At 38.1% G+C, this 26,690-nt stretch overlaps 1 protein-coding gene across 2 annotated transcripts in view; it reads right to left on the reverse strand.

Annotated features, from left to right (window-relative positions):
- Window positions 1–2,060: 2,060 nt before the first annotated feature.
- The window catches only part of LOC118576684 (zinc finger protein 420-like), a 33,450-nt gene continuing 8,820 nt past the window's right edge, over window positions 2,061–26,690 (reverse strand). Inside the window, exons 4-6 of one of the 2 annotated variants that reach the window (XM_036176896.1) lie at window positions 16,720–16,797; window positions 9,206–9,332; window positions 2,061–7,162 (exon numbers count right to left, since the gene is read on the reverse strand). In XM_036176896.1, coding sequence (XP_036032789.1) covers window positions 5,004–7,162; window positions 9,206–9,332; window positions 16,720–16,749 — 2,316 coding nt within the window. In that variant the 5' untranslated portion in view covers window positions 16,750–16,797 and the 3' untranslated portion in view covers window positions 2,061–5,003. Of the gene's footprint in view, window positions 7,163–9,205; window positions 9,333–16,719; window positions 16,837–26,690 lie in introns of both variants that reach the window. The other variant, XM_036176895.1, reaches the window with a different exon arrangement.

Below are 26,690 nucleotides of genomic sequence, written 5' to 3' on the forward strand. Positions count from 1 at the left end.
TAAACTAAAATTTCAAAATCTTTTAAAATTATTGCAATAAAAAACATTGAATAATGTAAAGACAGACAACAGGAGGTGTTAATGAGAAAACAATATAGACAGGGCTTAATCCTCTGCAAATATACTAAATAATTCTTCCCCAAATCCTGCTGGCATCATATTAGGAAATGGAAAAACTGACCACAAAGGAAATGGAATCTAAAGAAATTACAAAAACCTTCAAAGTTACGAGATCAGCAAACAAAACTTAAAGGGAAAAATCTTTCTAATTTTACAGCATGTAAAATCAGAGTAATGAAATTCATATAATAGTGAAATAAACACACAAGTGATACAAATGGAATAGGGATGTCATTGTTCACACACACAACAAAATATATTTTCCCTAGTACTAATTCTCAAGTTAAAAGCCAGTAACATATACAAGAACATAATCTTGAGATTATTTAGTGTAGAATACTCCACAATAATTTCTAGAAAAACTATGGCAAACCCAATTTCATTTTCCATTTGCACATTTTGTTTTAAAAAAATTCTTAGATTTTTAAATTTCAGCTTATAAGTATTGATGTCTTGCAGTATGTCCTCTGTTGTGTCTGATGCCTGCTGAAGTCAGAAGGCATCAGATCTCCAGACCTATTTGTCAGCCACCATGAGGGTGCTTGGAACTGAACCCATATCCTCTTCAAGAGCAGGAAGTGTTATTACCTACTGAGCCATCTCTTCAGCTCCCTCAAAACTATACCATACATTCCCCTCTACCTCCCAGGCTTTTTTGTTCTGTATCACAGGTTTGTAGGTTTATCAGTAAGCCTAGTCTATGAGAAACAGATTCTTATGAAAGCATCTGGATTTCTAACACAGTACTGTACTTTGTAGAGAAAACAAAATAGAGGATTCTGCAAATGATTCACCCCAACTGCCACTGTGTCAGAATAATCAAAATACTTAAGAGAGAATTTTCATATGATGTAATTTGAATTCCATCACTTCTAATTTTCAGTCAAAACTCAAGGACTCGCATGAAACCGAGTGATTGATATGACAATATTTTACCTTACAAACTTTCTGAATTTATCATGGAACAAAAATGAAAAAAACTTTATATCTGGCAATAGAATACACATGAAGAAGAGATGAAATATCATGTGATGTTCTTTCCTCCTCTGAGAATTTCTTTCCTCTGTGAGACGTGAGACTCATTCAAACACAGCTCTTACCCTTGCAGAGTTTCTCCTGAGGAGCAAGCGAGATGGCAGGCAAACTGTTCTCACCCTCAGAAACCAGACTGCTGCAACTCTGCAACATCCAGTCTCTGTACAAAGTTCACCGAGCATTTATAGGCATTGCCCTTACTTCTGATAGAAGTGCAAATCCATTAAACTGAATGTCATGAGACTGTGAAATAAAAAGTGAGTGTTTGAGCCAGCTGTGTCTGTACACTGCTTTAACCCTAGCATTAAGAAAGCAGAGGCAGGTAAATACAATGTAAGACCAGGCCTGAGCAAGACAGGGCAACAGAATGATGTATTTATTGAATAAAACAAAGCAAAAACCAAACAGTACCAAGCCACTTTGTCCATGCCTACATGGGAAGACTGCTTTTTGATGGACCAAAATATAAGTTTTCTCATACATTTGAGTGACCAGAACTTTTTAAAAGATGCTTTCCAATTCTGTCCTAATCTATAGTGCATTTTATAACTAAAAATAGTGTGGCCTGATATTCACCCACAGCATACATACTGCACTTTTCCACAGTCTAAGGTGTAACATTAAGAATGCATCATGACTTCTTAATGAAGACACATTTCTGGATGTTGTATTTATATACTCTAGTTCATACATCTCAGATGGAAAATTAACAATTATTTAAAAATTACTTAGTAACTGTTAATGTTTTCAACCATTAGTGTGGGACTTAGTAAAGTATATTTTCTAGATCAATCAAATCTGTCCTGGATTCTCATGGGACTAATTCCTTTTTGGTTGTTCTTTGTTTTTGAGATAGGCTTTCTCTGTGTAACAGCCTTAGCTGTCCTGGAACTTGCTCTGTAGACCAGGCTGGCCTCAAACTCAGAGATATGCCTGCCTCTGTGTCCCAAGTATTGGGATAAAAGATGTACACCACCGCCTGGTGTCATGGGACTAATTTCTAAATAACTGCTGGGATACTAATCCCAGGAGAAAAATCCACTCTCTTGAATAGGCAGGTGGAAAGATGGCAGAGTTAGAAATCATGGATAAATTTAAATTCCAGGAGCTTTGTAATTGCCACAATAGCATGAGTACCCTGTTTGCAAACAAGAGTTAATGTAAATGTAACTATGTTGCAAGCAAAAGAAAAATGGAAAGAATCTTGATAAATCCTAATTCATATGATCTAACATTTACAGACATGGGTAGATATCCATAACAGAATTTGAGAGACAGCATCCTCCTGTACAGTGGCAGAAAAACTAGTCTAAGCCCTGGTTAGGTTCCTCATGTGTTTCCCAGCCCTGCAGCTCCACTGGGCTGCAGTTTCCCCCACTGCACTGCTGACTGATAATTCTCTCAGATACCTCAGGGTGTCCTGCAACTGAGAGTTTTCCTGTCCCTACAAGATATGGAGATGACATCTGTGTCTTCTATTTGGTTCTGAACAATGTAGCTCCTAGAGGTCTCTCTGGGAATGTTGGGTTTTTCAGACCATGATGCCCTGGTTCTAGACTTCACCATGCACTTGCACAAATGCTGCTAAATTTCCCAAGCCCACACAACCTCTACTTCATTTTCCAGTCACTCCTTAGATCAGTCAATTGTCCCAGTCCCACTGATACCCATCTGTCCCACCTCTGTTCAGGCTACCAGCTTTAGCTGTCAGGCTGTCCTGGTTCTGCTCTACCCAGCTTCCCAGGTATTGCTGCAATCATACATAAGAACTGTGTTTATAAATGAGCACAGAATGAGACAAAGAATATCATATAAGGGGTATGAGGTAAGATATCTTCATTGTACTCAAGTTTACAAATTTATCCTAGAAATCTGATGAATTAGGTAGAATAATCATCTAATGTCATCAAGAAGGGGCATTATGATCCATGGACCTCCCCAAATTGATATCCCACACATCTGTTCAGCTGGTTGCATTCTCCAGATTGCTAAGGGCCAGTCCAGAAGCCTGTTTCCACTGTATCCTGTCTTAGATTAATCAGCCCTGATACAGCAGCAATTGATACAAAATTATCACATGGTGTTTTGTCAACAGGAGCCTGACTTTACTCAAGATTGTACTAAACTTTTAAGTTCATGCTTCAACAAACACCAAAATTTTCTCAAACTTCATTAGTTGAATATGACTATTCTCTTGTACTGAAAATCCATGAAACACTTACACAATGGTATGGTTTGTCCACTGTAACACATTGCCTTATCTAAGGTCTAAAATTTTGAGTCTTGCTGTTGTTAGTGTCAATATTTTAATATAATACTTTGAAATTGGACTAAATACTTCATCTTTTTTCAGTACTTCAGAATGATCTTCCAGCACAATCTTGGGAATTTCTAAGCTGTAAATGAGTATGTGCATCTCTTGCTCATAGGTCATCTCTTTAAACAGTCTCGGTATTTGTATGGATGGACTCATATGAAATTAAGCTGACTATATGTCTTTATTGAAGTATTTTCTTAAGTTTTACTTAATGTTAAATTTTCTGATATGTCTACATTATTAGTATTGTGTAAAGGATTTAACAAAAGGATTCAATTCATTTGTTGAGGCTTTATAGAGTGGAATTTCTAAGGTAAAACAGGACATGAGGATAGCAAAATGATGTTGAGTATTTACCTGTGAACAGTAGTCTTCTGAAGGTCATTGGAGTTTGAATGAATGATAGAGTCTAAACATGATTTCAGAGCAATGCATAGACACAGCCCATTTTTTGGATGATGTCTGTCAATAACACAGGTTTGTACCCATATTTTCATTTGTCCCACTGCAGACCACTCACTCTCCTCCTTGAATGCAAGGAAGAGAGTGACCTTCGTTCTTAGGCTCTCCAAGCCTCTATATTTTGTCTGTGTTGAGCCCTTTCAATGGGAATATGTACTACTGTAGTAGTAAGCCTGGAGCAGTGAGCAAAACAATCCTCCCTACTTTAGTTGACTCAAATGATATCTAACATTGATTTTCTGGTGTACAAGTTTGGAGGAACAATTAATGGGTTCAGTACATACAATATGAAACCTTTCCTGGGAAGACACAACATTTATATGTACCCACTCAGCCAAAATGGAAACTGACAACAGAACCAAGTATGCTTGCCTCTGAAATCCAACTCACTGAACCAATGGGCTTTATTGGGGCTACTTATATAAATATGAGACTGGAGTTGCTTATAACAGCGAAAGTTACTCAGACAGTTGTCATAATAAAACTCCAAGTCAGCATGAAATACAGCTTTTTAACACTGGACACCCACAACATACCACACACCTGCAGATATATCTACATGTTAAAGGACAATGTATTTTAATGGCTCAATTCATCAAAGCCTCTTCTAAGCAGCAAGACTGGTATAAGTTTCTTCAAAGGAATTAAGCATAGTGAAACTTGACAGTTTCAGTTCTGGAAGCTATTTTGAGTGGTTTATTTCCTGTCTTATTTAGCTTCCCTACAGGATGGAATGCTTGTCTCCACAAAATTGCTACACAACAGCACATTCTTTAGGCTTCTCCATTTTGTATTCATTATGAAGTATTTGAAGGTGAGAAGGTAAAACATCTTAATGAAAAAGTTCCTACAATGTCACATTTGCAGAATTTTTCCTCAGTATTAAGTCTGAACATTTTTTTCTCCCTAAGACTCAGAAATAACTCAAATGTTTTCACACATTTCTCGTGTACATGATTCCCTAGTGTGGATACTGTGGTGGTCCAAAAGGACAGAGTTTTGATAAAGCATATGCTGTATTACTTACTATGTAAACTTTTGCCTTCAGTATGTATTTTCTGATATTTTCTTAGACCTGAGGGACAGGTAAAGAGTTTGCCATATACATTGCATTTATAAGCGTTCTCTCCTGTATCAATTCTTTGATGAGTTCTAAGGTGGGCTTCCTGGATAAGGGATTAGTCAAATTCATTGCATTGGTAAGATTTCTTCCAGTATGAATTTTCTGATGTTTTCTAAGAACTGAGCCACCAGTAAAAGATTTCTCACATTCACTGCATTTGTAAGGTTTCTCGCCTGTATGAAGTCTCTGATGTGTTCTAAGATGGTCTTTCTGGATAAAGCATTTATCACAGTAACTACATTTATATGGTTTCTCTCCTGTATGGATTTTCTGATGCGTTCTAAGATTGGCTTTCTGGATAAAGCATTTTTCACATTCACTGCATTTGTAAGGTTTTTCTCCAGTGTGAATTCTTTGATGTCTTCTAAGGTGGGCTTTCCGGATAAAACATTTGTCACATTCACTGCATTTGTAAGGTTTTTCTCCAGTATGGCATTTCTGATGCTTCCTAAGGTCTGAGCCAACGGTAAAGGATTTCCCACATTCGCTACATTTGTAAGGTTTTTCTCCTGTATGAATTCTCTGATGAGTTCTAAGATTGGCTTTCTGGATAAAGCATTTCTCACATTCACTGCATTTGTAAGGTTTCTCTCCTGTATGAATTCTCTGGTGTCTTCTAAGGTTGGCTTTCCGGATAAAGCATTTGTCACATTCACTACATTTGTAAGGTTTTTCTCCAGTATGAATTTTCTGATGTGTTCTAAGATCTGAGCCAACAGTAAAGGATTTGTCACATTCAGTACATTTGTAAGGTTTCTCTCCTGTATGAATTCGCTGATGTTTTTTAAGCTTGGCTTTCTGGATAAAACATTTGTCACATTCACTACATTTGTAAGGTTTTTCTCCAGTATGAATTTTCTGATGCATTCTAAGATCTGAGCCAACAGTAAAAGATTTGTCACATTCACTACATTTGTAAGGTTTCTCTCCTGTATGAGTTTTCTGATGTCTTCTAAGGTGGGCTTGCTGGATAAAGCATTTGTGACATTCACTGCATTTGTAAGGTTTCTCTCCTGTGTGAATTCTCTGATGTATTCTAAGAGAGGAGCCAACAGTAAAGGATTTCTCACATTCACTACATTTGTAAGTTTTCTCTCCTGTGTGAATTCTTTGATGTGTTTTAAGTTGGGATTTCTGGATAAAGCATTTGTCACATTCACCACATACATAAGCTTTCTCTCCTGTATGAATTCGTTGATGTCTTTGAAGACCTGAGGAGGTGGAGAGGAATTTTCCACATTCATTACATCTGTAAAGTTTCTTTCCATTGTGGGTTCTATAATGGTACTCAAGGTGTGACAATGTATAGAAGGACTTACTACATTGTTTACATTTATAAGGCCTCTCTCCTCCGTTAATATTCTGATGTTTTCTAAGACCTAAGCAGCAGGTAAAGGGTTTTTTACAATCATTACATTTGTAAGTCTCCTCTCCAGTGTGGATTCTGAAACGTCTTTTAAAACTTGATGAATGATAAAAGCACTTACCACATTCTGTACATCTGTAGGGTTTTTCTCCATAATGGATGTTGTAATGTACTTTGTGATGTGACAAATACAGGAAAGATTTATTACATTCTGTAAATTTATAGTGTTTCTCTCCAGGATGAATTCTGTGATGTCTACTGAGGCTCAAATAGGTTCTGAAACATTTTCCACATTTCCTGCATTGGTATGGTTTCTCTGCACTGTGGATTTGTTTCATCTTTAGTTTATGTTTAGAGTCAAAAAATTCATCATACTCTCTATTTTTGTGTTCTTTCTTTCCAGTGTGTACTCGCTGATATTGGCTAATGATGGGACACAAGTTTAAACACTCCCCATAATCTTTATATTTACATTGTTCTTCTGCAGTGTTCCCACTTTTATGTGTCCTTGGATCTGATGATTCAGTAGAGGAGTCACTGTGGTTATCATTTCTGTACTCCTTGAAGTTTTCTGTAGTATCACTTGTGTTATAAGGTATACCCTGGGAGGATTCATGAATCATTTCCCCAAGCTCATAACATTTGTAAGACTTCTCTTGGATATTTACATGCTGATGGACAATACGTTTTGAGTCTTGATCCAAGAACTTCTCGTATTTACCACATATGCAATGGTTTTCTAAAAAATTAGCACAATTAGGGATAATAAGGATTGATGCTTGATTAAACAGATTCAATAACAGCTGTTTTCTTAGACATACAACTAGCAGTTCTCAGGGACAGCGCTTCCAACAGAGGACTTTTTGTTTCACTGTCATTAAATGGATGCTCAGAAAAACCTCAAGGACCACCAAGACAATTAATAGCCTTTTCATTCTTACCTAATCTTCATACCTTGCAGAAGATTAAACAAATAAGTGATAGAGCAACAATGTACTTTGAGAAAAGAGCTCTTTTTTTTGACCAATGCCATCATTTATTGCACTCAACAAGTGCAAAGTGGACTTGTCAAGTCCAATAATAAACAAAACCAGTCTAATTTGTGTTGAACAGAATTAGCCAAAGTACTAAACAATACCTGGTGATTCAGCAAACAGGAGCACGGACCAAAGAGTTAATAACAGAAGCAGAAACACACCTTAAAAACTGGCCTGTGGCGTGCTTAGCAGCGAAGCAGCTTCTTTTTTAAAATGCTGTAGACAACTTTACTTCAGTTTCTATGTACTTTTATACATGAATGTAAGTAACAAAGAAAGTAACGATCAAAGGAATGTTGTTTGAGTTCAGAAAAACATGGTAAGAAAAACATGTACATAAATGTCAGTAAACCCATACTAAATCTTTTTTTTTCTTTTTTCTTTTTGTTGTTGTTTTTTTTGTTTTTTTCTCCTTTTTAAAAAAATTATTATATTTGTGTTTTAATTTTACACATCACTTTGTTCAGCCTGGAAGGAGGGAATGGACCTGCCTGTACTGAATCCACCAGGTTGAATTGAATTGAATCCCCAGGGGAGTCCTGGCCTTGGAGGAGATGGGAATGGAGGGGAAGGGCTAGGGGGAAGGTGAGGGCAGGGGCGGGAGAGGGGAGGACAGGGGAACCCATGGCTGATGCAAAGCAGCTTTTGTCTCTATAAAACAGAGTTGGGCTACTGTAAAAAGAAGTAGAAATCTTCAAAATTAAAAATAAGATGGGGCCAACTGTCTGTATTTAGTCTCTTTCAATTTCATCCCCACACCTCTGTGGCATGCTCTATTGCACACACAAGAATGGGAAGCTGTGTTTCTTCAGCACATGGGGGTTCAAGCTAGTTTCTTTAAAGGGGGTAGAGCATGTGAGATGAGGAAGGCAAAGGCAAGCACGTTGAGTGGAGGCCACACCAGCTACCCTTGTGTGTGTTGGCCGGTGCAGTCAAGAGGCATCTGGCTTTCCTGGGGCAGCTGGAGCTGAAGGAATGTCTATTTTCTGGCCTCATAGATATAGAGAAGTAGCCTGTGGGTGAGCATGCTGGTACATGTCATGGCTAAAGCTGTGTGATCTGGTAGCTGGCAAAAAATCCAGTGGCACATTATTCTGAAGCTGTAGCAGAGGCATTGTAACCTGCAGCCAGCAGCCCTGAAAAGAGCTCTCTTAACAATCATATGGAGAGTGCTTCTCTTTTTTCTTGTTTGTATTTTTTAGAGAATCACACCATGTAGCCTTCATTGCCTAGGAATGCACTATGTAACACAGACTGGCCTACAACTCACCAGATCCATTTGCTTCAGCCTCCCTAGTAATAGGATTAAAATCATGATTTTCCAGGACTAGAAACTATACCTCAAAGTATTGAACAAAATCACCCATATGCACACCACCAACAGCTCTTTCTCTATTTAAATAACTCTCCATTTTAAAAATTAGAAATAGATGAATAGCTTAATTTAAGAGTAAAATCAAAATATTCCAACAACTAAGTGCACTATAATGCATTTCCTTGCTCTGAAAATTCAATTGTCTTTGAACAGTGAAATTAGGATGAAAACTGTATGAGAGTGTTGGAGAGACTGCACATTATATAGCATTACTTGTTTTTGCTGAGAAGACTGAAAAATATAAAGCTATGGTTATTATCAAAATTTTCCTACATTCTGGTAGTCTCTAGACAGATCAGAGAGTTTACATACCACAAAGTAAGAAAATACAAAGGAAGAGTCAGGAATTCTACAAGAAAAGCATTCTTACCTATAAAAAATAGATTGCTGTAATTCTCCCACATTACATCCATATACAGAGCCCTTTGAGAAGAGTCCAGACATTCCCACTCCTCTGGGGAAAAGTCCACAACAACATTCCTGAATGTCAACAGATCCTGTAATGGAAAATTATGCATTTACCATGTGCTGTTGACAAAATGTTTTCCTAGGTAAAAGAGACCTAAGGAAGTAGAGACACTTTCATGATATTAATGAGGCATGGCATTCAAAGGCAAAAGTTTTCTAACAGTGCTGCAGAAATGGTTCAGAAGTTAAGAGCATGGGTGGCTCTTCTGGAGGATCCAAGTTTTGTTCCCAGAACCCACACAGCCCTCCATGATAAGTTATAACTCATATTTCATTGAATCTAATGCTCTTTTATGAACACTATAGGAAGGATGCATATCTATTACTCATGCATACATTCAGGCAAATAAAGTGAACATGAAAGTTAATTTTAATAAAAGATACATTCTAGAATACTGTTGTAATTTTCTATCTCTGTGAAAACAGGATGACATAATAGGCTTACAATCAGCAAACTCTGAAGGCATAGAAGATATACACTGGAGTTATAGATGTAGGAATATAGCTTAATGAAGGCTGTGTTGATATCAAACAGATCACATTGCTGCACCTCAGATGGAAAAGTCATGATGAGCAAAACTCTGTCGACCTTGCTCAAATAAGGACACTAGATCAATCCTGTCTACAGCTGGGCTACAGCTGACATTATTTTAACATGCTCAGTTGAGAGCCCATGGCACAGGTACAATTCTACACCATCTGTAGAACACAGATGTAGAATATGGAATGAAGAGTTCATGGATGAATAAAAGTAAAGGAGTATTTTTTTTTTTTTAACAGTAAGGAGAGTAACAGCATAATGCAACATTTCAAATAACACATTGGAACAAATATTTTGTGAGGTTACTGTATGGGGGTATTTTCACAACCATCAAGTAAATACATTTTTCTAAAAGTATTTCTTTTAGAAACAATTTCAGAAATTCCATATGAGGATTCACTGCAGAATAGTTAGAAAAATATGTGTAAATGTTCTATGTGACAATGCATTCAGATGAAGTAGAGAGATTTCCCGTGATCCAAATGATTGTAGTGTGAGAACACTAAATTTTCATTAATTTTGAATATATTATTGCTCATGACATTGTCTCAATTGAAAATTTGAATCTTGTAGTTTCAATTCTATTCTTTTCTTCAGTATTTGAGCTCAACAGTCTAACATGATTTATGTTTACAAAGAGAAAATACCGATCTGTCTGTTGAGAACTTACTCCTGAACATTGCTATCAAGAACATGATAAGACCAAGACCTCTCCTGGCGCACGCCTTTAATCCCAGCACTCAGGAGGCAGACCCAGGTGGATCTCTGTGAGTTCGAGGCCAGCCTGGGCTACCAAGTGAGTTTCAGGAAAGGCCCAAAATTACACAGAGAAACCCTTTCTCGAAAAACCCAAAAAACAAAACAACGACAACAAAAACCTTTCGCTCTTGCCTCTGGTTTCTCTTGCCTCCTCTTTTCTCTCTGGCTCTTCTTGTCCCTACTCTGACATGAGCTTTTACTCTTTTACCCTCCCCTCCCCCAATCAACCACTTGTACTATCTCTGCTGTGTGTGGCATGTTTGCTTACTGGCACACTTTGGCAGGGTTCACCAAAAGGTACACACTTCACCTTTCTTTTTCATCCTTTCATTGGTGCCAAGATTCAACAGGCTCTCCTAGCATTTGTGCTGGCCACCTGCTCCACCCACAACAGATCGGCTTTCTTGTTCATTGATGCCTTTGCCTTCCATTCAATACTGGCAACTGCATCTGTGGCGGGGCTACCTGCCTCTGACCAATTCGCTGGATAAGAGACTTCATTTCTGGAGCACAATTCTTGCCGTCTTGTTTTCCTCAAAGTCCAGGTGACTGTGTGTGTCTCAGCGTCGGAGCCCTTGGCCTCTGTTCTTGCATGATGACACAGGGAGCAGCTTGTGCCCGTTTGGTTCTGTTCTGAGTCTAGGGAATGCCTGAGGCTCTCAGATTCTGGATTTCTCTCTGTTTTATCCCTGGGAACTATGTCATAAACCTTGTCATTTCCATTGGAATGTCTTCTAGAGATCCTCTGACCACTTCTTTCAAATCAAATCTAGCCTCAGTATACCTTGGACCAGGCGGTCAAGAAACTGAGAAAGTGAGAAAGAATTCTCTACTTTCTTTCTCTTTGTTCCAAGACCTGCTTGCTTCTCTCTGCTCTCCCTTTCTATACTTTGTAAATGGTCTCTCTGTATGGTTGTTGCAACGTGGGAGTTAGAGAAGCCAGCTTCATCTTGCTCAGCATACACCAGCTCTCCTCTGCAGTATCTGCTGACTAATCCTCAGGAAGGTATGTACGAATTATTTGTCTAATGAGTGAATCTAATTCCAAATTTTAGAGTCTGATTCTTCCTGTGTTACTTTCCACACGGACACATGTGTGCTTGGCTGGCTTCTGCAGCCTGCTACATCCACGTGGACCTCTCCTGCTTTTTCCCATCTTCCAGTGGCCTTCCACACCTTAAGTTCTAGTCTACTGTATTCTCCATATGGCTCTGGCTCTTGTGGCCTGCTTTCTCACATGCCCCCTTCTCTGTGCCTTCCTGGCTTTCCCTTATTCTGCAGCCAGACTGTAAACCTATTGTGCTATCTCTGTTTCTGCCTGAATTCCTGCAGCTCATTTTCATTCTCATCTTCCTCTTAGGACTTATAGGAACACACCTACACAGTGCTCCACTTTGCAACCCTATCTCTCTTCCTCCATGGACTCAGATTTTATTACAACATCTTGGCCCTACTACAAATCAACGGCCAAAATAGCAAACTTGACTTCCAAATTCTCACAAATTGTCAACAACTCCTACTGCCACAAAGGCTCCCCAAATATCTTACACTTAAACTTGCTCCACTACAATTATCATTTCCAAAGTCCCTTATCACTAAGGCTCTATTACCCCACTCCTAAAAATCATTTATCTCTATGATTTCTTTTCTTTGCACTCTGCTCTCAGAAAAATAATAACATCTTAAGATTATGCTGTTAACTCTTATCACAGAATTTGTAAATTACTCATTGTGTATGGTTTAAAATTTATTTAAAATCTGTAACAAAATTTGGCTTTAAACTTACAATATAAACCTTATAATTAAAATTCTATACGTGTGTGTGTGTGTGTGTGTGTGTGTGTGTGTGTGTGTGTGTGTACATATGTGACTTGGATTTAACACTATGTAGGAATGTAAGCTGGATTTGTAACATAGATTCAACTCTGTGCATATATGTCCATGTAACTTAGATTCAACTATTGTTTAGGAAAACATTTTAAATAGCAACTGCATGGCTCTCCTCCATCTTGGCTGGTGACCTCATCATGATGTAGGCAGCCACATGGCCGGCAACTATGTTTTACTAAGGTTAAATAAAGAGTACATGTCATGTGACACTTCTTAATCCTAATGAGATGTCTGTTCATTGTATCTCCTTTTAGAATAAGGAAGCAACAAGTCTCAAATATTTTGGATTGGCATGGACTTTTGTATGATAGAAATATAAGGTTGTATTTAGTACAACATACTGTATATGTGATTCAATTCCAGTTTAGCATATACTATGTAAGGTGATAAAAATAAAAGGTTATAAAGATCTATTCAGATGAACAAAAGATGACTTAGAGATTTATACCTAAGTACTTATGTCTTTGCTAAATGTTCAACATCAAGGTTCTGGAGAATTTAGATAAATGGTAACTTGTGTTTGAAAAATAAGATGTATTCTATTATGAAGTTTCTGGTTCCATGAGAGGGTCTTTTTCCCAGGGTTGGGCATTTGGGCAGGGGCACCCAATGGCTTTTCAAGGGCAGTGCTGGCCTCAGGGCTCCCTCAGTCCCTGTTCACAGGCCCCGCCAGGCTCACAGGCCCCCTTTTCTCCTGTTCCCATTTGGCCCTGGGGATCTTTCCTGGTCACATTTCCTTGCCTTCTCAGGAGACTGCCTTGCAGTTTGTAATAAACTTGTTCCATTTTTACCCATGGAACAGCTACTTTGATTTCTTTACTGAATGCATTATCCACAATTAAAAAGTTTTATTTTGATACTAGAACATCAATTTAAAATCATTTTTAAAGCTAAACCTGAAAGGAATGGAACATAAAGTACTAGTCTTATAAAAGCTACAAACTTATTGGAAACTTTAAAGAAAAATTAAGAAATGCAAATTAATGATGAGTCACCTTAAACAGAAACGAAATGTAAAATACTTGTTTTATGAAAGTTGCTAACTTATTGCAGACTGTTAAGGAACATGTTAATAGCTATCTTATGACTGATCAAATTCTCTAATTGTAGTCATGCTAAGTACTAATATAATTAATTACAGGGATAAGCCTTACTTAGTCCCCTGTATATATTTTCAAAGTTAAGCTTAAAACAAGTAACTAGAAACAAGCAAAGTTTGTCTATTCAGATATACCTAATAGGCAGATGGTCTTCAAATGGTTCAGAGATACGCAGAATACGGCATTTAAAACGTTTAATAAATAAGCTTTTCAAGATAGAGGGACATGCCAGCTGCTGGTATCACCCCATCTCCTCCAAAGAAGATGGATGGGCATAGAAGAACCTCCACCTGGAGCTTGCTTTAAATGTGGCAATGTAGGTCATTGGGAAAAAAAAAAAACCCTTTCACCTCAACTGTTGCCAAGACAATCAGGACACTGAGGAATCAACTGCCCTGTTTTGCCTAGACAATGTAGGCTGCCCCCCCCCCACCCCCCCAAGTTCCTACTCCACAGGAAAATCTGTCGGATCTTCTGGACCTGATAGCTGAAGACTGATGCTGCCCTGAGACCTCTGCTCCCAAGCACTACAGAGGACCCGGGGGTAGCTGTCTAGGTAGCCATTTAAATAGATTTGGATTCTGCATTTCTGCTTGCTCAGGTAAAATGTATCCTTCTCAGAATTCTGATGTTTGACAAGTACACTAGTAAAAGCTTTGTCAGTTTAACAGCAACCAAGACTGCAGCTGCCTTCCTTCTCAATCCTTTATTAAACAGAACTCCATTTACAAAGACTGCCCTCAGTAGAATTAGTTAGAAAGAGCGTGTTTTAAGGTATATAAATGCAAGTTATAAAGGTCTGAGGATGAAAAAGTGTATGTAGTGATAAAAAGGAAGTGACTTAAGGTATGTAAAAGAATAAACAGTGTTTCACTAATCCACTGTTACATTAAGATTCCGAAAGTTCATAGTCTTAACATTAACCAATGGAGTTCTGATAAGCTATTAATTATCTCTGCAAGAATATCACTACTATTATCATAGTCACAAGCTCAAGATTTTAAATTCCCTTTGGATGTTTTTTAAGCAGAGATTTAAAAGTGTTTCTCATTGGGCTAAAAACATCTGTCTAATCTATACACATCTTCTGGATAGAGGGAAGAGTGTTAAAGCTGTTAACCAGAATCATTTGGGGTTCCTTACGATTTGAGCCCACTGCCTTTTCTACAATGTGGATTTTAGTACAGATTACAAACAGTTGGAATGCTAACATGTCTAAAACTTACCTCTTTTGGTAAACTAAAAAAAATTTTGAAAATTCTTGTAAGCTCCAGGGAGTTGACTTGAATCCACCTCAAACAGGTCATCAAAGGAACTCCAGATAAGTACTGTCAATCACCAGCCCAAGTTTCCCATCTACTGTCCATTCCCGAGGGTGGGATCTCCCCCACCATTCCCTGGTCTTGACCCTCCCCTCCCTTAATAACCAAAACCTAAGAAAAGGTTTCCTCTATAAACTTTTTAACTTTATCTTCTGCTCTACCAGCATACTAACAGGCATCCTCTCAAAATCTGCATCCCGAACAGCTTGAACATGGCTAGCCCCAAATGGTTCAGTCCCACAGATTGCTTTAACCAGGCCAGCACTTTCCTAGCCCCTACCACCAGAGAAGTTCCTACAGAATCTGGACAGCCAGTGAAATGGTCAGCTACCCCAGGACTTGGCAAGCACACCAGCTTTCTCAGCGCCCCCGCCCCTGCCCCCCGAAGATGCTGACACCCCAGACAACAGGAAGCAGTTGAGAAAACACGACATCACCATTCCTGCCTCACCTGCTACCCCTTTCTATTTCCTCATCTTTTTATAATAAATGAGAGGAATGATAGACAGCAGTGGCCTGTCTCTGTCGCCAAAGCCGTTATGTCATCACCTGTTGCCAGGTGCCTTTGCACAGTTAGTTATGCAACATGTGCTCCCTTTAAAAGTGCCCGCCAGAGCACAGCTCAGTCTATGGTCTCTTGTTTCTCTTGCTTCCTCTTTTCTCTCTGGCTCTTCTTTTCCCCACTCTGACAGGGCCTTTTACTCTTTTAGCCTCCGCCTCCCCCAATAAACTTCTTGCACTGACTCTGTTGTGTGTGGTGTGTTTGCTCACTGGCATACCTTCGGCAGGTCCCCTGAAAGGTACCCACTTTGCTTTCTTTTCCAGTTATCCTTTCATCTATATCTATAAATCTTTAAAATAAAATTTTGTTCTGGGTTGCCTGTAGTTTTGAATATATATGCATAAAACAAGTTTTTTTTTTTGCAATAATAGATTTTTTTTAAGCTTTAAAGAAATAGTCAAGTCTGTAATTATGTATGGTGCTCAAAGGTTTTCTTAGCTGTCACTTCTCTGCCTTCTAGTGCTCCATCCTCCCGATCTCCCTAAAGGTGTTGCTTGTGTCAGCCGGGCTGCCCCACTGTTGCTGTCTGTCTCTTTACAGTTTATTGGCTTGACTCAGGGAATCTCTCTGACACAGGAACTTCTCTCCCTCATTCCCAGACTTGGTTCAGATCCTGTCTTTAGGGCAAAGGCTCTGTTGTGGCAGCCTGGAGATAAGAGCTCTTGTGGGGTGAAGGTTGACTTTGGAGAAACGGTTGTAGGGAGGAAACGGTCAGACACATTCTCCATTTGTGCTTAATTTCAGTCACTTCCCTGAGGGTGATTTTTCTATCATTCCAGTGTACCCAATGTGGAGTGTGGAGGAAACCCAGAGTGTGTTAAGTCCTGAGTGGGTGTGTGTTGTTGACACGTGAGTTGGTCATGTCAAGAACCAATGTTTTAGCCCCAAGGACTAATGTCTCAACTCTATGGGAGCATCAAAGCTCATAGGAATGGCAAAGCCTTCCTTAGATCTGAGTGTGCATGTTGACAGTGTGTGCAGAAAATGCCTACCATAGCATTCTCCCCATGATGCACAGCTTTCTCCCTGGGATGTTTACTACTTGAAGACTGCTCCCCTACAGAGATGGCTCCTCCTGAGATTAGGTAGACCTGCCTCCTTATTCAGCTACGGATAATAAACATACTGAGCTTCCAGGGCTGTTGAGGCTTCTCCATCAGAGGGTCCAGATCACCCGAGGAGGTAAAAAAAAAAAAAAACAAAACCAAACAATTTTCAAAGAAATGTGGACATGAGACTTACCTGGGGTGCATTTACAGGAGAATCATCCATTCTTCCTGTTGCTCTTCTCTGAGGTTCTTAGGAACAAAGACTGGAACTCTTTTTGACATTTCACATCAAGGTGTCAAAAGTAAAAAGCTAAAATTAATATAACCCTGTTATAGACAATGCTAAATAACATAAGAAAACCTCAAAATGAAAAAGATACCAGAGGTATTGTCAACATTCTTACAGACAGGAAAGCAGGGAAGGATATACTTAGAATAATGAACGAAAGTAACTGGATCTTATCATTGCACCCAGAAATGTTAGCTCTTAAAATTCACAGAGAAGGAAGTTCACTTGAAGAAAGTTACAACCTAACACAGGCCATGTACTCAAGAAGCACTAAAGATCATAATTGGAGGTAAACTCTACATATAAAAACCAGAGAAATTATCCATGATAACACAGGGAATAAAGACATTTTACATAAAGAATAGAAGAACAGAGGAGAACTAGGGGTGAGATACCATACCCAAACCCTATAACAATAAGCCATTGTTTCTAACTGGAGGGAAGAAAAATACTATCAGTAATTTTACCAATCAGAATATTTTTTAAAAATGTCATTATCGGGGTTGGGGATTTAGCTCAGTGGTTAAAGTGCTTGCCTAGCAAGTGCAAGGCCCAGGGTTCGATCCTCAGCTCAAAAAAAAAAAAAAGAAAAAAAAGTCATTATCAGAAAAAAAAGCCCTGTGAGATGAAAATCTCAAAAGAAGTGGAAATGTCTAAGACAAAATTCAACAAGATTCTGTGATGAACTCCTAAAGGAACTAGGAAGAAAGGAAACACATCTGAACACAGTAAAGGGCACATGAGCCACACAGAGGCGAACCATACAGTGCCAAGGTACAACGAGCAGTGTTTGCAGGAAAGGAAGGAGAGGAAGATGATGTGTTCTCCAGTTCAATTTAATCCAGAGGCATAAAAGTGAGCTGGGGAAATCTGAATAAAACAAAAGATAAAAAGGAGATACAGGTAGGAAAGAAAGGCACCAAACTCCTCTTTAATGATGATTAAAGTCACACATAAAACTCTTCACAGATGCCATGGGAAACTCTAAGACTTGACAAGTGTTTTAGTTATTACTGAAAAGTACAAAATTAACACACAAGATGACTAGTTTCCTACAAATCTATGACAATTTGAGAATTAAATTAGAAATTCAACCCACTTAGGTTGCTTCATAAAGATCCAGGAATGTGTTGGGGATTTAGCTCAGTAGTAGAGCGCTTGCCTGGCAAGCACAAGGCCCTGGGTTTGATCCTCAGCTCAAAAAAAAAAAAAAAAAATATGATCTAGGAATAAGCTGAAATAATAAAGATTTCACTTTTATGAGGAAAATTTTAAGGCACTCAGAAAAAAAATGAAAAATATAAGTACACAAGGAAATGGACTTACAGACACTCTGACTGACAAATGACTGGTATAAATGATTATATTACTAACAACCATCAGCAGAACTGATGCAATTCCCAGCAGCAAAATACTGACATTTTCCCCAGAAGTACATGTGGAAACAGTCATGTGATCACAGGAAGAGTCATAAATATCAATGTGATGAGCTCAATCCTTTAGAGAAGGTAAGAAAAGTTTTCTTCAAATAGAAATTAGGTGTTTGGGAAATTCAGCCTCTTGCCCAAGATAAGTGAGAGAGTGGAATTAACATGGGTTCTTCTCACTCTTTTGCAACAAAGCATTCTGTACAATTATTGAAATGTTTGTTAAGATCCAGAAAAAACAAAATATTCGGAGTTACAGCTCTGCAATGTCACATGCACAGGAACTAATGTGAAGAGAGCCCATGAAAGGGAAATAAAATCCCTGCCAATTATTAAAAACAAACACACAAACAAGAGAGAGTAAAAATTTTCTGTAGACCATATCTTGCCAGGCCTGGCCAGATGGCTTCCACGTCCACTCAGCCTCCAGGCCAGCCATGTGTGTTTGGGACTTGTCCTCTCAAGAAAGCTGACTGGCACCCAAAGCCTTCCAGCCCCACCATCTTTTCCAGGGCTGGGGTCTGGCCTAGCTTGGAGCACAGAAAGGAATCTGAGGCAATACACAGTTCCAAGGAACAGTTAGCGGGGCTCTGCTGCTGCAGCATAAGCTAGCTTGGCTGCTCCAGAACTTAGATTTTTGTTTGTTTTCTCTCACAATGAGAATAATTCAATACAGCTTGATCAACGATGGAATGATGAAATGGGGAAAGATGAAAACAGGCCCAGCTTCTAGCACAGGAACAATTTCAAGTAGGACATTTAAGCCAATGCTGCTTAAATTTGCTGAGGTATTGGTCACTCATTATGTGGATGACATTCTGTTCTCTTGCTCAGCTAACCAATATTTAAATGAGTGTCTAACTTTCATGGTAAAAAAACTAAAAGCAAAATTTAAAATTTTGGCTCATGTCACATCTGCCTGTAACTACCACGGAGTTAACTCTGCTCTTTCAAGTAGCTTCTGGAGACACTTGGTTAAATTCTGTAAGAAATGTTACACCTGAAGCTGAGAGTGTTTTCAGGTGATTAAAGAATGCTGCTGCTGAAGCAGTGCCTTGTAGAATCAATCCCTTACTTTCTAATCAATTATTTATCCTACTTACCTTCCTTTTCATTTCTGGTTGGAAATATAAGTAAAAAAGGTAATGGTACTGTAGAAATTCATTCATGTCATAATTCTATGCAACAATCTGTAACTCCTTATTTACAAGAAATGACAGACTTAATGATGGAAAGGACCCATCTTAAAAGAATTTACTAATAAAGAGCCTACAGAAACCATCATACCACTAAATAAAGTGCAGGTTGATTATTATTTTCAAAAAAATTGGCAGGTTGCAATAGCATGTTATTTGGGATCAATAGATAAACCTCTCTTAATATTGTTTGAAAATACCCCATAGTTATTGCATAAAATTACATACGACAAATCCTATAGAGATTACATTTAAAGCTTTAACAGCTGGCTCTTCTAAAGGACAAGGAACATATGTTTTATATACAAATTCAAATCAGCTTTTATTAGATGTTTCCCAACCATTGAACATTTTAACTGACTATTGTTTATTTAAATTTGGATGATAGTGTTTTGGGGGGCACTATGGAAGAATCAGAGCCATCCAGTCATGTTGGGTAGCTATAAAACCCAGTTTGCACATCCTCACCCAAAATGGCTATCCTGAAGGAAGACTGAGGCTAACATTCACTGACCTCATATATACATTAGAACATGAAGGACAGAGAAGCACCTAGAGTGGAAACCAACCGAAATTGAGAGGAAAGGAATGCTGCAGAAGGACTGTGACTGCAGAAAGGGTACAACGGAAGAAACATTTGGAAGGAGGTTCTCAAGGATGGAGTAGCTTGAACAGATGGGACATGAGTTGCTAGGAGACAGAAACTCAAGAATGGGACAAGAATGGAAAGGGGTTTCATGCACTACTTCAGCTGAGTTTCTTTGCCTTAAAAATAACAGGTAAAGAACATCCACGGCATCCTTCCCTACCCCCTTCCTCCCATCTTCTGCAGATCTCATGGATCTTTCCCTTCTTACCACTCCTCTTCTTTACGTTATCCCAGCCCCTAGAACTAGCAGGCACCCCTGCTAACCCACAGGCCAGGCATGCCAGAAATTCAAGTAGACTGCCTACTGAACCTCTCTCCCGCCTCTTTTCCCAAGATCCAATTCCCCAACTCATCCCCAGCTCCACAACAGAACACTTGCTGTAGCCTTTTCCCCACTGACCACATCTCCTATGGATCCCACAGACCTTCCTGTCCTAACCTCTCTTCCACACTGTGGCTTTATCCCAGCCCCCTCCAGCAGGTACTTCTCACTAACCCACCAACCACTCCTGCCAAGAAAGCAGGTGAGCTATCTACAGCCCTTCCCTTCTCCTTCTGTTCCTCTAGCTCAGTGGTTCTTGATCTTAATGCTGTGAGTCTTTAATATGGTTCCTCTTATTGTGATGGCCCCCAAATATAAAATTATTTTGTTACTATTTCATACCTGTAATTTTGCTACTATTATGAATCATAATGTAAACATATAAAATATCTCATATGCAGTCCCTATGAAAAAGTCATTCAATCCCATAAGGGGTCGAGACCCACATGTTGAGAATCAGTGGTCCAGCTTCAACCTAAGTCTCATGCCCAGTGCTACAGCAGACCCTCTGTGGTGACATCTCTTCACTGTAACCCCCAATCCAAGGAGATAGTTAAACACATCCTTGTTGAACACTCTGGTCTACTCCTTCAGGGAGATCCTTTCAGAGTCCTGGCCTATCTGCACTCCACATTCTTAAGTGTCAGCTGCCACTACCCAGAAACACATTTTACTTGGAACCCCCACTGGGCACACCTATCAGGTCAAAAGAAAATCTACTACTAGGCAACACACAGACATTATACTCTTCAAAAACCCAGAAAGAAAACAGAAATCAAGGGGGAAAAACACCTACCACAGTGAAGAGAAATTCAGAAACCAGTACCTAGGCCTATAATCAATCCAATTCCATATGTCTAGAAGGTAGCATAAAAACACAGTGAATACAGCCAAGGCAATGTCTTTACTCGAACCCCGCTATCCTACCTCCCATAGGTCCTGAATATTCCAACATCGCTGAAACACAAGGGGAAAGACCTTAAAACTGCCTGTTTGAAGACAATAAAGGCCCTTAAAGAAATCCAGGAAAACACAAACAGTGTAAGGAAATGAATAAAACTGTTCAAGACCTGAAAATGGAAATAGAATCAATAAACAAAACACAAACTAAGGGAATTCTGAAGATGAAAAAAAAAAACATTAGGAATTCAAAAAAGAGCTAGAAAGGAAAGCTTCATGAACAGAATACAAGGGATGGAAGAGAAGCGCAGGCACTGAAGATATAGAAGAAATGGATACATCAGTCAAAGAAAATATTAAATCTAAACAACACTTGACACAAAATATCCAGGAAATCTGTGACAGTATGAAAAGATGAAACTTATGAAAAACAGGGATAGTGGAAGGAGAAGAAAGAAATAGGCCCCCCAAAATGTTTTCAATCTAATCATAGAACAAACAAACAAACAAACAAGCAACCCTGGAGAGATCTCATACTAGCAATTTAACGGAACACCTGAAATCTCTAGAACAAAAAGAAGTAAGCACACCCAAGAAGAGTAGACAACAGCAAGAAAGAATCAAACTCAGGGCTAGAACCAATAAAACAGAAACAAAGAGAACAGTACAAAGAATCAAAGAGTGGGTTCTTTGAGAAAATCAGTAATAATATATAGACAAACCCAAACCCAAACTTACGAAATGGCAGAGAGAATATCTAAATTATGAAAATCAGAAATGAAAAGGGGACATAATAACAGACACTCAGGGAATACAGAGAGTCATAAGGACATACTTTAAAAACCTTTACTCAACCAAATTAGAAAATCTAAAAGAAATGGATAATTTCTTGACTATACTAAGATCAGATAAGCAATTTAAATAACCTACATCCCCTAGTGAAATAGAAGTAATCATTAAAAGTCTCACAACCCCCCCAAAAAAAAAAAAAAAAGGCCCAGGGCCAGATGGTTATACTGTAATTCTACCAAAATACTGTTATATGTAATTCTACCAAAAGTTCAACAAGAGTTAAAGCTAATACTCCATAAATTATTCCACAAAAATGAAACATAGGGAACATTTCCCAATTCATTTTATGAGGCTACAGTTACTCTGATACTGAAACCACACAAAAGTGCAGCAAGCAAAAAGAATAACAGACCAAGTTCCTTTATGAACATAGATGCAAAAATGCTCAATAAAATACTTGCAAACTAAATTCATGAACACATTAAAGATTATCTACATGATCAAATCAGCTTTATCCCACTGAACTTTGCAAGGTGAGATGGTTGTTCAGGTTCCTGCTTCACAGAAGAAACTGTCAGACATTCTATAGGACACAGGGGAAAAAAATGAGAGACTAGTCCTTTGGGCTGAAGATGGATGCTCCAACTTTGCAGAGGAACTTTGGATGACTGTCCAGGCAAGAAGCTGTCTTTGTCATTCTAGATTTTTTGGAAGCTGCTTACAATGCTCTTCCCATTTTCTTAGGTAATATTGTATCCTTCTGAGGTCTTTGATGTAGTTGAAGACTAGATAGTTATAGTTATAATTTTCCTTGGTTATGATAAAAAATTAGATATAAAACTTTAGACACAAATATAGGATAGATAGAATATCTTCTTTAATTTTGCCAAATACAAATAGACTAGATATTGTATCTATAATTCTTGCTTGATAACTGTTTTGTTATATGTAATTTTACTACGTTAAAGGGATGGTTCAATATAAAAAAAAAATCAATAAATGTAATCTGCCATATAAACAAACTGAAAGTAAAAAGCACATGACCATTTCACTAGATGTAGAAAATGCCTGATACAATATCCAACAACCCTTCATGATAAAAGTCCTCTAGAGATTAAAAATATAAAGGACACACCTGAAGATAACAAAGGCAGACTAGAGCAAGTCTTTGGCCAATATCAACTGAAAATGGAGAGAAATCCACTCCATACCTGATAGAGGACTAATATCCAAAATATGTAAAGAACTCAAGAAACTAGATATCAAAAAATAAATAATATAATTAGAAAGTGGGGTACAGATCTAGACAGGATAATTAGTAACAAATAGACATCAGTTTGACATCTGAAACTACAGCAACTTGTGTCTAGGGCCTTCTCTGCTGTCAGATATGTAGAGGTCTATGCTCAGAGTGCATAATATCTCTCCCTAACTAGTCAGTTACAGACACATCCCCAGATCTGGTATGGGGCACTAATGACTCCAGGAACATACCACTGTGACATATCTGGAACCTGACTTTGTAAAAGATTCTTGTATATATTTCCTTTTTAGGACTTTCATCACAGTTAAATACTAATAATGACTCTATTTATGTTAGCAAGTGATTTGAAGAATTTTGATATTAATCATGTTACTAAATCCCTTACTATGCACAGGGTCAACCTATTGTGGAATGACAACATCAAATGCTTAACTGGCAATACAAAAATTTAAAAATAAAAAGGGGTTATTATTTACACTCATCTAAATCCCTCACATGCTACGCTACATTTGGCTTATGCTAATTTTAAATTAAAAAAATTTTTTTTCACTTTAAAGGATAATGCTTTTTCTGCTGCCCCAAAACATTATGCCATAAAAGGGACATAGCCTAAAGTATATATTAAATGAAAAGATCTATAAATTAATCATTAGAAAGGACTCAGTATTCTAACATTAAGGTGAGGTTAACTTATGTCTTGCAGAAAATGAACAAAGTCCCTTGTGGCTCCTGACTTAGTACATCTGACCAGGACATCCAGAGGCCACTAGATGAATAATACATCTGAAGGCAGATGACAAATACATCAAGAGACATCCCAAGAGGGAAAGTAAGCTGATAGCTTGGGGAGACATCAGGACTTTAACTCATCAAGCTGAGACTTTGGGGAAAAAACAAGGACACTATAAAACTGACCCCAAAAGGTTGCTGCTATGTTTATTACTGGATTACATGTTAATTATCAGATTGCCAATGCAGAATCCAAATTTTTTTTTGATGGGGGGTTTAAGGCACATCTCTGATAGGAGACAATATGATACTGTTTTGCAATGTTCATGAAGGTTTATGTGGGACAGGCCATATTATACTCATTTTGCTCTGTAAATGTTTGCAATTGATCAGTAGCCTTAAGAGAGCTTTCTCTGAAAATTGTAATGGTTTCTTTCATCTATTGGATCCTGTAATGTTTGCAGCCACAACTTTTTAATTTTCTATCTCAGGAATAGTTCCTGGAATACAAAGAAAAGCCTCAAAATGGCCTGTATAATTAGTAAAACTACTAATAATACAGCAAATATATTAGCAGAAATTAATCTAGAGTTGGGTGAATTGAGGGTCAGTTTTACAAATGAGATCTACTACAGATTATTTGTTGCTCAAGCATAATTTTTGTTGTCAACAACCACTTGGCATGTTTTGCTTTAATGTGTCAGATTTTTCTCACATTATTGGTGGTCAATTTAATGAGTTATATGATATGACAGGCAAAAATCTCTCAAGTTACCTTTGAATGGCCATCATTGTTAAGATGGCTTTTCTCTTTCCTAGGTCCTCTATTAGTTATTTTATAATTCTCTTATGCTTACCTATACTAATGAGACTAACCATAGAGGACATTCAAACTTGGCCTCTATTATAGCCAGTGTCTATTCTTTTTGGTTTTTTTTTTTTTTTGGTTTTTTGAGACAGGATTTCTCTGTGTAGCTTTGTACCTTTCCTGGAACTCACTTGGTAGCCCAGGCTGGCCTCGAACTCACAGAGATCCACCTGGCTCTGCCTCCTGAGTGCTGGGATTAAAGGTGTGAGCCGCCACTGCCCGGCTTGCCAGTGTCTATTCTTAAAAAAAAGAAAAAAAAAAATAGAAGGGAGGAGATGTTGGGAGCACAAAGGTCTTTGTGCCAAATCACAAGGGAAAACAGTAACGTTAATTGTACACGGTTGTCTCCTCAAAAAAGGAAAGGAATCCTGTTTTATACATAGAAGGCTGGAAGTAGATGCTGCTAATGACCTGGTGACCTCTGCTCTCTACAGAGCTAGACTTCCTAAATACCCGGAATGTTCATCTTAGTCAGTCTCTCTCTCTCTCGACCTTTGTTTCTCAGTCAATAGAACCCATCATTACAGTAGATGTCACATGTATTTATAGTCTGCTGAACTCCATGCTAACTGTATGATCTGTATGATGGACACCACAACAGATCCTTCCCTAGGCCGTTACACTAATATATGTAACCTATCTCTAGAACCTACCTTTTTGGAGGAAATGACATGTACTTTGAGTTGAGTTTAGTTGTAATTATGCTTCCTTGTGCATTGGGGATTATATTACACTGAGAAATGTTTTCCAAAACTGGACTATGAACCACTTGGTTTCAGAAGCTGTAGATGTTTGAACCACACTGATGAGGTCATCCTGATGTGAGTTTTCCTTCTGACCTCTCACAATTGGTCTCACTGACAGCTGTACTTTGCATGGGGATCCCACACGTCTAACTGCTCAGGCAGTTCTTAACAACTCAAGCTGACAATATTTACTGTGTCAACTCTGAGGTCATTCAGTCCATGTCTGTTACAATTTCTTCTGTGGAAATCAACTTTATGGTTTCATATGAAACTAGAATTATGGCTTATTTACCTATGTTATATTTTATGTTAATCCTGTGTAACAAAGTAAGCCTTAATTATACATGTATAAATAAGGTTTTTTAGTTTGCATAATTATGACACACACACACACACACAAGCACACACCATATTTATATTTATGTCATCTACTATAACTGTCTTGATAGTTAATGGTCATTTCCCTGATTCCTTATTAAAGAATTTTAGGGTAAATATGGAGAGCAGATTGCACTTATCACTAACTTAATTCCCAACTTGTCATATTCAGTCATAGGGCAGATGCACTCTATGTTTCTTCTCCATGATTTCAGAGGAACTGCTTTACTGTTTTCCATAATACCTTCAAATTTTATAAATGATTAAATGCAAGCAACAGTCAAGAGAGTGTTCAAAGCTCAAAATAAATAAAAGAATTCAAATACATCTCTAGAAACCAACTGCAGATATTTATGAATTTCTTGAGGAGTTTAAAAGACACTCAATGAGCTAAGGAAGAAGAATAACAAGTAAATGATGTCAGGAAATTCACAGTATCAAAAACAGAGTTAAAGAAATGCAAAGAAAACAGACTGTAGCTCAAAAAGCTACAATATGAGGGAATAGAAGAGAAATCCTCAACTTTTATGAAGGAAAGAAACATCACTCAACAACTTCACTAATGCTATGCAGTAGAAATCTGAGGACACAGGACTAGAAAGTT

Source organism: Onychomys torridus, unplaced genomic scaffold (assembly GCF_903995425.1).
Source record: "Onychomys torridus unplaced genomic scaffold, mOncTor1.1, whole genome shotgun sequence".
Lineage (NCBI taxonomy): Eukaryota > Metazoa > Chordata > Mammalia > Rodentia > Cricetidae > Onychomys > Onychomys torridus.